The sequence below is a fragment of the Impatiens glandulifera genome, chromosome 2, assembly GCF_907164915.1.
Source record: "Impatiens glandulifera chromosome 2, dImpGla2.1, whole genome shotgun sequence".
Taxonomy (NCBI): Eukaryota; Viridiplantae; Streptophyta; class Magnoliopsida; order Ericales; family Balsaminaceae; genus Impatiens; species Impatiens glandulifera.
Window position 1 is genome coordinate 50,785,853 of NC_061863.1, and position 12,765 is coordinate 50,798,617.

Consider the following 12,765-nt stretch of genomic DNA (forward strand, 5'->3'; position numbering starts at 1 on the left):
ATTTTACTAACCCTCCTAACAATTAAGCTGAATCAAATAGGATTGATATTTTCTTGGATGCTAAGATTATTACAGGATTTAAGAACATGACATTGTGATAGATTGGGTAAAACTAGGTTAAATGTGAATAAGAACATGTCTGAAGCTGCAGATTCTCAATGGGTAGAGATTCTTGTGGGAAATTGCAGATATCAACAGCTTTATCCGGTCCTTGATCCGGCAATAAGGCGCAAGGTGTTGGACTAACACCACTAGTGATCCCTTCAATATCAGTGCATGTCCAAGGCGCCTTCTTTGTCTTTCTCATACTTATTGTAACATTCGAGATGCAGATTCCGGTGAAGGGATCGCCGGAGATTCCCTCCAGCCTAGCAGCCGTCGTGACGTTAACCGCCACCACGTCGCGGTAATTAATCCCTTGGATGACCGGTAGTGCGTTGGGATCGTAATGGGTGTCTGCATGAGACCCGTAGTTACCCGTCATCCAAAAAGCCCATTTCATGGTGTGCAGAGTCATTCCTTTGACGTACACGTTTCTAACGTAACCACCCCGCCCAACAGCCGTCTTGATCCTGATTCCCGACTCGGTGTTGAGCGCGTAGACGTCCTCGATTCTAACGTCTTCGATCCCGCCTGACATCTCGCTCCCCAATGCGACAGTGGCGCTGTAAGGGGAGATGCATGTGAGACGACGTATGATGAGCTGTTTTGTTGGCATTGCGAAAGCTATGCCGTATTCGTCCCAACCGCTCTTGACGGCGACACAGTCGTCGCCTGAGACAATGTAACAGTCCTCGATTCTCGTGTTGGTGCACGAATCGGGATTGATTCCATCCGTGTTTGGGGACGTGACCGGAGCTATAATTGTGATGGCTTGTATTATAATGTTGCTACTGTAAACTGGATGGACGTTCCAGGAAGGAGAGTTTAGAAGGGTTAGATTCGAAATCTGAATATTTTCAGAATACATGATTTCAATCAAGTAAGGCCGGGTGTATTTTAGCTTCTTGCCGTGAAATTTCTGCCACCAAAGTGCACCCTGACCGTCAATAGTGCCATTGTCACCTGCAGAGAATAATATATATGTTACAACAAATTGATTAATTAATTAAAGCAGATTTAATTCTGATACAAATCCGCACCTGTTATAACAACGTCAGTGAGATTAGTCCCGAATATAAGACTAATGTATCGTCCTCCAACAGCGTCTCTTCCTCGGCCATAGGATGGCAAAGGATCGATCACAGACCATTCATTTATATCCTGAGAAGCAACAAGAACAGCATCTTTGTGGAGAAAGAGAGAAAAAAAGCTGGTGAGATTGAAGGGACCAGTTAACCATCTGCCGGAGGGAACAAAGAGCTGAGCACCTCCTTGAGACGCGTATTGGCTGAGATCATTGACAGCGTCTTGAAACGCCTTTGTGTTGAGAGTCTTGCCGTCGCCAACGCCCCCGTAGTCGAGTATGGAGGCGCTGTGAGACCTGCAACTCATGGCCGGGTAGTCGAAACTGGCTGATTCCAACATCCTAACTGTTTTTCTACACTCAACACCTCCGCCACCGTTCCAACTAACCCACGACGAGGGCGCCACCATTACTATTACCATTACCACCACCCAAATCATCCTCCACAACCGTCCCATTGTTGGTGATGTGATGAGAGGTGGAGATATAATTATATGTTGGGTGAATGAATATAGATAGATAGATAGAGGGTGACAAAATGGGAGGATAATTATTTATAGAGATAGATAGATGCCTTAGGAATTGCAATTATTTTTTTATTTCAAAAAAGTTATTATGATTTATGTAATATAAATTAAGACCCTAGCTAGTCATGAATGTTTAATTTGAGGGTGATGAATAATAATAATAATTACATGCATAATTGAAGGGGACACGATCTTTACATCTTACCCAATCTAATTAATTTAATTATTTAGCTTAAGATCCACTTGATCAAGAGCTTGAAATTCCATTTAATTTAATTATTTACCTTAAGATCCACTTGATCAAGAGCTTGAAATTCCATTTATTTTATTTTATTATTATATATATAGTTATGGCAGTTTTGTGAGTACTGAAAAAGTAGTTTGTTTATTAGTGAAGGACCAGACAAAATAACACAGGGTCACGAGCTAGGTGAAATGCATGCTAGTAATTTCCTACTCCAATTTTTTATTTATTTATTATTTTTGAAGGGGCTCACTGGTCATTGTAATATAAATCAATAAAAATAATATAAAATCTAACTAGTTATATAAATAAATAAATAAATTATAAAGAAGATCTCAAATCCAATTTAAAAGTAAATTATATTTGAAGTAGTCATTAATTTTATCCAATTGAATTAAAACTAACCGTAGTATGGGATTGGAATTGGGAGGACCACTAACTATCATGCCTTTGTATTTATTATTATTATTTATGAAAATTCCTCAATTATTTATATATTATTGAATTTCCGATATTTATATATATAAAAGTCGCTCGTGACCTAACATACCACTATTGCCGCCGACCCACTTCTTCACGGGTGTATGCCTCTTCTCTCTCCATAAATATATTATTTATTTATTTATTTATTTATTAATTAATTAATGTGCCATTACTAATCCGAAAACTAATTAAGTAACACATGATTTATTATCTCTATAAATTAATATGGAAACATTACTTATACACGGACTAATCATGAAGCCAATAAGTGTTCATTCTTGTCTTGGCGCAGTAACTATCAATCATTTCTTGTTTCTAATAGACATGATACCTAGTTTTTTTAATATATTTTTTTTTAAATTAAAGAAGAACTAGCATAATACGTACCCACAATAATAACCCCGTTTAAACCAAAACGATTTTAGATGAAATTGAACACGTGATTTTCTAGTCTCTTAAGTCAACTCTTATCATTGGCTACCTTGGTGGGTTAAATGGATAACGTATTAAACATATAACTCGCAAATACACTTAATCATTTAACCAGACGTAAAATTTATCGTTTGACGGGCACAAAGCAGGACCTTAGGTCATCTCTTAATAATTTTACTTATTATTATATTAGGATAGTTAAGTAAAAATAAATTTTGTTATAGCTTCAATTCTTAATAACATCATAAAAATCATGATTTTAGAGAAGATGATGGTAGCTATAGAAAAAAGAAGAAGCTCAATAATAATATTAGATAGAGTATATATAAATAGGTAATAAACGCATGCATATTGGAGTGCCATTATTATTATTATTATTATTATTATTATTATTATTGTTAAGCGTGGGATTACATTAGAAAAGCGAGTCAGAAATGATAGATAAATAGATTAGATTAAATAGATAGATAGGGGTTGAGAAAAAGGAGTTTCAAATTGCTTGTTCTTAGTGGAGGTGGATGGGTGGGTGGCTATTGTGAATTGCAATATATAATTATTCTTAGGATTAATGAACTTTGTAAAAAGGTGGACACATAACATTTCTCTATTAATATTTGGTTGGCTTCAATTCTTATTTGAGGTCATTGGGTCGGTTTTATCAAACAAGATTCAAAATTTAAATGGTGACACTAGACTCAAATTATCAAAATTTTATTCATTTGAAAATTTTCCCAAATGAAACAAGACATCCGTCATCTTATTTTAAAATATTATTTTTGTTTTTCTAATTAATATGTCACGTTTTTAAATTAAATGTTATTTAGAAATATTTTTAAAGTATTTTTTTTTAAATTACTATTGTTTTTGAGATTTACATATTATAATCTATAGACTAAAAGAATATGTAAAATGGAAGAAAGATTTAAGAAAATTTAAATAGAGATAGCTTTTGTATTTATTTTTATAAAAAATTATAGGACATAAGTTTATGTACTGTACAGTCTACTAATTTATACATATTTGTGTTTGAAATTGAATTTTTTTTCCTGAAATATACCCATTCAAAACTGCTGAATAAAGTTTTAAAATATCTTAAAAAATGTGTAATACGTTGGAATAATTGAAAAGGTTGAAAAAAATAGAATTGTAATTTTGTGTTTACATATCTGATCAATTAGTTAAAGAAAAAAATATAGACGTACTTTTTTTTTTAAGAAATATTTAAATGACTAATACTTTAATAAATGAAGTCTCTATTCAAATTTGAAGCACAAATAATAATTCAACCTTAATTTTTTACATTAGTACTCAAATTACCCTTAATTGAAGTTGAGACAAAAAAAAAAAAAAAAAACTGCTTTTAAATCAATTTTCTTTTTATTATAATTAGCATTAACAAATTGTTAAGACAATTGTGGGAATGATTTATGTATATTTTCCAACAGATTTTATATTAGTTTTTTGGGTTTATTGATTTTGTATGTATCATAATGGCTTAATTTGATTTTATCTATTATTTTATGTGCATTATTTATCTTATCTTAGTTGGTTTATGGAATGTAAAATATATTAATTTTTTATTATATTTTTTTAGTTCTACTTAAACAATGTTTTTGTTAATTACTATATAAGGCGTGAAATAACTTGTTTCTTTAAAATAAATAATAAAGAAAGTAGATAATTACTTTATTTTATATTCCATTTTTTTTTTTAAAGAGGTTGCTTCTCTCTCTATATTTTTGTACTGTTTTTTATTATTGCATCCAAATATTTTGGGAAATTGGACTAAATGACCATAAAGATAGGGGTATTTGCGTCCGTGGTCACTGATAATTAAATTTGATCTGGTGACCACTTTATTTTTTTTGGACGAAATTACCCTTTTCGCGTAACGCGAAGTAACTTCGCGAAACGCGAAGTGAATTAGGTTAATATAAATACTTAAAATTTTCATTTCCTTCATTTTGCTTCTCTCTCTTTCTCTCTCTTCTCTCTCTTCTCTCTCTCTGTTCTTGTTCGTCGGCCGGCGACGGCGAAAACTTTGGCGACGAGGACTACGATTATGCCCCATTAATCTACAAAGATAAGAAAACCTTAACCTGAATCGATGTTTATAATACAGATTTATGTTCTTATTTCAATACCTTCATTTCAAACCCTAACTCTAACCCAAATCGATTTATGTTTATGTTTCCAGCATCTCCATCTGAAAACCTTAAATCAATTAAATCTGTTCATATTGGTTCATACTGGTTCATATTGATTCATATTGATTCATTTTTTTGTTCATCTTATTGTTCTTATGTCGATGATGATATTTGCAGATCATATGGGTTCTGTTTCGCGAAGTACTTCTCGTTACGCGAAGGGCTTCTCGTTACGCGAAGGGCTTCTCGTTACGCGAAGGGCTTCTCGTTACGCGAAGGGCTTCTCGTTACGCGAAAGGCTTCTCGTTTCGCGAAGGGCATACTACATAAGCACTACGAATACTAAAGGGTTGATCGTCATGCAAACCGGTAATACTACATACACCCTTGGTGCTTTCATTTGAATTCTTAGTTTTAAATTGTTAAACAAACAAAAGAATTGGAATTGTACCTCTCCCAAACACAGTTAGTGTTTTTTAATCTGAATTTCAGTTTGTGCATTTTGATATGAATGCTTCTAATGTTCACCCCCATCATGTGTAGGGAAAAATCCCGTGAAAAGGGAAGAAATAGAGAGGGTGATAGGGAGAAATCTCGCGAGCGATCTTATGAGAAGCCAAAGGATCGTGAGGAACCGGAGGATGAAGTGGAGGGATTGTATGAACATGAATGTCGTCGACGAGGACAAAGAAAATCAGACAATCATAATAATGGGCGTGGTGGTGCGCAATATGAACAACTAGAACATATTGACGAGGACAAAGAAAATATTAGGTGAATGAGAACAATTTTTCATTTCCATAATAGACTACCACCAATATCCAAAGAAAGATATATCTTATTTGTTCAAATAATAACTAGACTGGTCCTCCATTTTTTGTTTTTTTATAGCTTTATATATGATAACTCTCTAGTCTAGTTTGAAACTTCTTGGTGAGTATGAATGATAAAAACATTACATTTTGGTGAGTTTTGTCTTAAATTTCTATCCCAAATGTAAATAACAAAAATATGTTTATCATTTGATTTTTTTAGGTGACAAGATGAAAGTACAAAATTACATTAATAATTAGAAAAACTTTATATATATCTGATTAAAAAAATAAAACAGACAAAAGAAATGAAGCCTCATTTTAATTAGAGAATTTGAGTAAATGAAGCTTATTTTAATGTCCATTAGGATTAAGTTTAATAATGCAAATTGGATTAAAGTCCCTTAATATGAAAGGGAAGTTTATCCAAGTCCAATCTCAATTTCTCTATGTCTCCCCCTTTTCAAAATGCAATTCTATAAATAAACCCTTTAACATATAATTATAGAACACCTAAATGAAAACAACTCAATTGTATTGACTATTGAGAAAATCCTTCATCTATAACGTCGACACTTAGCCGGTTTCCGTCTTGCTGTAAGTACTTCTTCACTGAATCCAGACCCATATGACGAAACATAAAGCCCTTCGCGAAATGAGAAACCCTTCGCGAAACGAGAAGCCCTTCGCGTAACGAGAAGCCCTTCGCGTAACGAGAAGCCCTTCGCGTAACGAGAAGCACTTCGCGAAACAGAACCTATATGATCTGCAAATATCATCATCGACATAAGAACAATAAGATGAACAAAAAAATGAATCAATATGAATCAATATGAACCAGTATGAACCAATATGAACAGATTTAATTGATTTAAGGTTTTCAGATGGAGACGCTGGAAACATGAACATAAATCGATTTGGGTTAGAGTTAGGGTTTGAAATGAAGGTATTGAAATAAGAACATAAATCTGTATTATAAACATCGATTCAGGTTAAGGTTTTCTTATCTTTGTAGATTCATGGGGCATAATCGTAGTCCTCGTCGCCAAAGTTTTCGCCGTCGCCGGCCGACGAACAAGAACAGAGAGAGAAGAGAGAGAAGAGAGAGAAAGAGAGAGAAGCAAAATGAAGGAAATGAAAATTTTAAGTATTTATATTAACCTAATTCACTTCGCGTTTCGCGAAGTCACTTCGCGTTACGCGAAAAGGGTAATTTCGTAAAAAAAAAATAAAGTGGTCACCAGATCAAATTTAATTATCAGTGACCACGGACGCAAATACCCCAATCTTTAGGGTCATTTAGTCCAATTTCCCAATATTTTTGTATTTATTCCTTTCCTAATTTGATAAATAAATGCTCTAAATACACAATTATTAAATTTGAAAAGAAACTAATATTGCTTTTAGTTCTCATAATCATCCTTTTTTAATATTGTTTCATCCCGTATGAACATCAATAATTATCAATTTATCATACAATTATTCACCTTGAACCAAATGTCAATTTTCTATATATTTATTTAGCTTGAATCCAATTTTAATTTTCAACATCAAGAAAGTCTCTTTCACCTATACACAATAACATTAAATCATCTTGGAACAAATTTTGAGAATCAAATCAACTTCCATAAATTTTAAAGGTAATAATTTTTTTAATATGAGGTTTTTTAAGGGATCATTTTTTCTTTTTAAAACTCAATAAGTTGTTGCGTATGTGAAAAAGATTTTGCTATTAGACCGACCAAGCTTAGTGGTTTTGTGTTGCCGAAATATATTCGAAAAACCTATTACCTTAAAGACAAACTCTAGTTTTAATTTTCAAGTTAATGGTTTCAAATATTTATTTTGATTGATCAAATAATGTCTACAGCACATTTGGCAACATAAGGACAGCCCCATATATTTTGCTTAAAAGAGCCAACATGTGATAGTCAGAAAGAATCCTATAAGCAAATACCAACAAAAATAAGTTACTTTTTTACTGAGCCTATAATGTATATATACTGTTATGTCAAAACAAATTAAACAATCATGCAATCTACAACTATATACTAATATAATATTGGAGAGAAAATGCATGGGAGAAATTATTAATAAAAAGTCATTGTTCATCAAAAACTCACATGAACAAGAATGTTGATAATGAATATTATTATTTGTCCACCATGCCCTGCAACAAAATGACATTTGTAAACAATCATTCAATAATATGCATGGAGGTTGAGAAACTAAGTCTAAACCTTTCATAATAACACTATATAATATGCAAATACATTTTCTAAACATGATTGCATGCCACCATTATAATACAAGTGTAACATTCAATTCAATTCAATTCAATATATATTGCATACACACAAAACCTGAATTACCAACCAAATTGCGCGCATTATCAATCTTCCAAAATGCCTTAGCCTTACGCCTTGTAGTCTTTATTATTATTATTGTTGTTGTAATCATCTTCATCCTCTCTTATTTGGGGAATTGACGATGATATTTCCTTATAATCCTTTCTTAAATTCCAAAGAGCCTCCACGCACCTCTGCATATTCGGCCTAGTTCTCCTATTGTTTCCCAAGCATCGCAATGCCAACTCAAAAATCTTTCCCATTGCAAAATTGTTAGCATCGTTTTTCTCCAGATTCGGGTCCATAACTTCAAGTGCCTCTCCATCCATAAACTTCTTCATTGCCTGCAATTCAAGTCCATAGTTAATTTCTTCCTCTGTTTTGATTTACCTCAACAATATTTGGATAGATCATAGATAGAAGAATATACCCATTTTGCTGTTATACGCTCTTCCTTTCTCTTTTTCGCTTCAATTGGGCGCCTACCCGTCATTAGTTCCACTAGTAACACTCCGAATGAATAAACATCGCTCTTGTCTGTTAACTGGTAGGTCATTAAGTATTCCGGGTCTAAGTAACCTGCTGTTCCTTTAACTTGTGTGGATACATGAGTGGCACTTGAATTTCTGTCAGGTGCTAACCGAGCAAAACCAAAATCAGCCACCTTTGCCCTGAGTTTTTCGGTTAGCAGAATGTTTGAAGACTTTATGTCCCTATGAATTATTGGGTGATCTACCGAACAATAAGAAGAAAGATTAATTAGCAAAATGTCATTTGCTACTGAAAAGAAGAATACTTACCCGTATAAGTATGCAAATAAGTAATGGCGTGAGCGACATCTATGGCAATCTCAAGCCGGCTGGCTAGGCTAAGAATTTCCATGTGCATACCTACAAGAAAGTATAATATTTTTCAAGATGAAAATGAACCAAACTCTCAAATGGGACACTCACAGTCTAAGTGTTCTCTAAGGTTTCCATTGGAGACATACTCCACAACAATAATCCTTTCATCTTCATGTTTCAAGAAACCGAAACATTTCACCAAATTATGATGTTCTATTTGCGAAAGAGTTTTAACTTCGTTTTCAAATTCCGCACCCAATTGCCTGTCGTAAATAATCTGCACAATTGGAATCGAGTTAGGAGCAGGGGAGGGGGGACAAATTGATAGTTCGAACTTCGAAAGACCTTTTTAGCGCGTTTAATGGCGACGAATGTTCCATCTGTAAGCTGTCCTTTGTAGACCGTCCCGAAACCACCTTGTCCGATTTTGAGGGATGAAGAGAAGTTTTTAGTCGCTTTGAGTATTTCATTCAAGCTGAATTTTACGCTACCTGGCTCTACTGTACACATGATTTGTTCATTTGAACCAGTGGTTTGAAATGAACGCCGGGAAGGACGTCTACCAGCCATATTGCCACCTCTGCTCGAGCCGTCTGATTTGACTAAGCAATTAACAAGTGGTTAGAAAATAGTAGTTATTAATGCTGTACAACATTGAACACCAAACAACGCGTTCTTAATGAAACAAACGATTGAAATCCTACGATCGTCATCTAAGGAAATATCAAAACGGAAATAATACGATCCAGAAGACTAATCTCGTATTGATTTACTAATTTTGTTGTCGGTAGATCATGATGAATTCGATTTAGAAGAGATTAATTACCGGAAATTGCTTTGAATTCGTCGGAATCTCCCAAGTCTTTGAAGGTTTTTGGTTCGGACGTCGGAGTGAAACACTTTGTAAAAGCTCCGGTAAAGGTCGTGAAAGCGTCCTTGACGACGGTGTTTCTTCTTCTTGAAGTCGATTTCTGGAGAAAAGGACTGGGAGAAGAGTAATTAGGTAACCGCTCCGGCGTGCGTAGGCCGCCGGACCTGGACGTCCGACTACTGTACGGAGAACTCCAGCTGCTCATTCTGTAGAGAGAGAGAGAGAGAGAGGCGCGGGGCAGTTGGATCCAGCCAAAATTGAAAAAGACGCTCACTCAATTTTCTTAGTATTCATTATAATTAATATTGGATAATTTTTAATTAGAGTTGTTTTTATATATATAAATAATTATTTTAATTCAGATATATAAAAATAAAAACAAGAAAACAATACTAAACATGTTATTCAATGAGTTTGGTATGAGTTACCGAACTCGTAAATTCTTAAAAAAATTAAATAATTTTCGGACATACTCATCGACTTTCCAAAACGAATATCAGAAAATGTAATAATCATTGTGGAATTCTAACGTATGATATGTCCATGAAAAAATGTTATATTATGGTTAGTAGTATATATGTCACAAAGAGATTGAATCGACAACTCATTTATTTTTGTATTGTCGAGGGGTGACTAATATTTAGAGTTTTTTATATAGTATTATTAGAATTCATTGGGTGATGTCCGAGTATTTGGGTAGTGCTTAAAAGTTTGAATTGATGTGACTAATATGACAGACCTACATAGTTAGGTTACCATCCCAATTATTTTTTGGTGGATTATCTGGTTGGAGAGATATTGTCGAACTTTCAATGATTGTAGTCATCCGATGCGTATCATTCACAATATTATTATTAGGACGTTTTTTGAGTTTCGTTTAGAAAAGTCATTAAAGTCTGTAAGGGGCGTTTTCTCAAAGATTTATAAGTTCGATAGTTTATTAAGTGCCGTTTTTTTTTTCTTTTACTTTTTTTCATTATGTTTAAACAATTTATTTTATTTTTAATATAATTGACACGTCATAATAATTATAAATATACGTACCGTACGACCATAAACTAATTTTCATTTTTTTATCAAAATAATATTAGACTAAAGAATTAAGTGCATCATGATCAACTATATAAACAAAATTAGTTTGACCACAAAAATGACAAAAATTTTTTTATAAATTCTTGAAATTTGACTGTTTCACTTGATAAGTCATTTAAATGAAAAATAATAATGGCAATAATTGTAAATAGTGGAGCCATCGGGCCATTGTTGATCTAGCCAGCTATTCTATTCTAAATGCAAAGGGTGGTGACAGTTGGAACAATACATCCAAATTCTATTATATATAAAATTAAATTAAAATTGGATGGGGGACAATAATAAACAAACTAAATATGAGTTAGTTGTTAAAGTCAATACCATCCAAATTTGGGTATTTTATTTTCCAATAATCTAGTTTTGGTTGGAAAAAAAGTGACAGTTAAATTTGGAAAGAAAATGTAAATGAAAAAAACTCGAAAAATATAGAAGAAGGTTTAACAACACAGGAGTCAATATATGAACAATCCATCAATAATTTATGGACATGCAATACGTAAGGTGGTAAAATATTGAGATTTCTCGATTTGTTGAATTTGTTTTATATCAAGAAAATAAAAAAATAATAATTCAATGATGTTATTGTAGTAAAACCAGAACAATTGAGATTTTGTGAAAGAAAAAATCATATCAGTACTGTAAGATAGGTATCGGAGTGATTTCTAAAAGAATAAAGAAATCAGGAATTTAATTCACATTTAAAAGGTAATAAATTAAAATGGGTGTTATGATTATAAGAATAATACAAGTTTATTAGTTACACACAAAAAAATATCATTATGCTACATAATTAATATATTAAAAGATTTTATAGAGTTTGATTGAGGAAAGGGTTATTAGGGTAATTAATATTTATTCTGTGTATTTGCACGAGTAATATAAAAAATCATGGAAAAAAAAAATATTACGGTAAAAATGTGATAGCATTTTTAATTTTATTTTTAACCGTTTTAAGTTTATGAGCGGGTCAACCCACAATCTGACTCAAGTATCCATTTACTCTCACATTGCAGAACGATCTCTAAAACAATTGATACACTTTGATTCCTCAACTCAATTAGTTTGACCTCTAGAGTCCATTTATTCCTCATACTACGAGTGAAAGGGAAAATGTAAAGACTACAATTAAATTAGTCCAGACGAGTCTTACTATATCCATATGAATTATGTCTCATATCTCTATAAATATGACGGAATTATTCCATTATTGCTCACTAATAATAGTGAAATCTATAATACAGAGTCAAAAGAGAATTATGATTGATTAAAAACTATTGATGAACCACCGCGTTCATCAAATTTGGTGTTGAATTTAAAATATAAATTGTTATTAGCCTAGTTGGTTAAAGAGTTGTTTTTATTTTATTAGTTTGCAAGTTCGAACCATACCTATATCATTTTTAATTTCATTTTTAACCGTTTTAAGTTTATGAGCGGGTCAACCCACAATCCGACCCAAGTATCCATTTACTCGCACATGTATATCAAAATTAACCATAGCTCTCGATCCGGCAATCCAGACACTTTAAAAATTAAGCATCATTATATATATATATATATATATATATAGTAGATTGGTTAGTTAAAAAGTTGAACTTATATTGTTAAAATGTCTCATGTTCATCAAATTTGGTGTTGAATTGAAAATATAAAGTGTTATTAGTTTAGTTGGTTAAAAAGTTAAACTTGTTTTGTTAGGTTGCAAGTTCGAACCATATCTGTAGCATTTTTAATTTTATTTTTAACCGTTTTAAGTTTATGTACGAGTCAACCCACAA

General features: G+C 32.7%; 2 protein-coding genes across 3 annotated transcripts; both read right to left on the reverse strand.

The window, feature by feature from the left end:
* Nucleotides 1–22: 22 nt before the first annotated feature.
* Nucleotides 23–1,708, reverse strand: LOC124923914 (probable polygalacturonase). Its single transcript, XM_047463914.1, has 2 exons — nucleotides 1,143–1,708; nucleotides 23–1,065 (listed from the first exon to the last, which is right to left on the reverse strand). The coding sequence occupies exons 1-2, from the start codon at nucleotides 1,642–1,644 to the stop codon at nucleotides 113–115; spliced, it is 1,455 nt and encodes a 484-aa protein (XP_047319870.1). The 5' UTR covers nucleotides 1,645–1,708; the 3' UTR covers nucleotides 23–112.
* Nucleotides 1,709–8,041: 6,333 nt separating this feature from the next.
* On the reverse strand, nucleotides 8,042–10,157 carry LOC124923889 (calmodulin-binding receptor-like cytoplasmic kinase 2). 2 transcript variants are annotated; one of them, XM_047463874.1, is made up of 6 exons: nucleotides 9,851–10,157; nucleotides 9,370–9,617; nucleotides 9,133–9,301; nucleotides 8,980–9,069; nucleotides 8,610–8,911; nucleotides 8,042–8,523 (listed from the first exon to the last, which is right to left on the reverse strand). In XM_047463874.1, exons 1-6 carry the CDS (start codon nucleotides 10,098–10,100, stop codon nucleotides 8,248–8,250), a joined length of 1,335 nt encoding a protein of 444 aa, XP_047319830.1. In that variant the 5' UTR covers nucleotides 10,101–10,157; the 3' UTR covers nucleotides 8,042–8,247. The 2 variants fall into 2 exon arrangements, with proteins under 2 accessions (XP_047319830.1, XP_047319829.1); XM_047463873.1 differs by having other exon boundaries at nucleotides 9,370–9,626.
* Between the last annotated feature and the right edge of the window lie 2,608 nt (nucleotides 10,158–12,765).

Excerpts from the sequence above, each read along its gene's own strand:
- LOC124923914 (XM_047463914.1), bottom strand. The coding sequence starts at position 1,644 with ATGGGACGGTTGTGGAGGATGATTTGGGTGGTGGTAATGGTAATAGTA. Across the intron at positions 1,066-1,142 it reads CACTGACGTTGTTATAACAG|GTGACAATGGCACTATTGAC; the intron begins GTGCGGATTTGT and ends TATTCTCTGCAG.
- LOC124923889 (XM_047463873.1), bottom strand. The coding sequence starts at position 10,100 with ATGAGCAGCTGGAGTTCTCCGTACAGTAGTCGGACGTCCAGGTCCGGC. Across the intron at positions 9,070-9,132 it reads CCTTAGAGAACACTTAGACT|GTATGCACATGGAAATTCTT; the intron begins GTGAGTGTCCCA and ends ACTTTCTTGTAG. Across the intron at positions 8,912-8,979 it reads TTATTTGCATACTTATACGG|ATCACCCAATAATTCATAGG; the intron begins GTAAGTATTCTT and ends ATTGTTCGGTAG.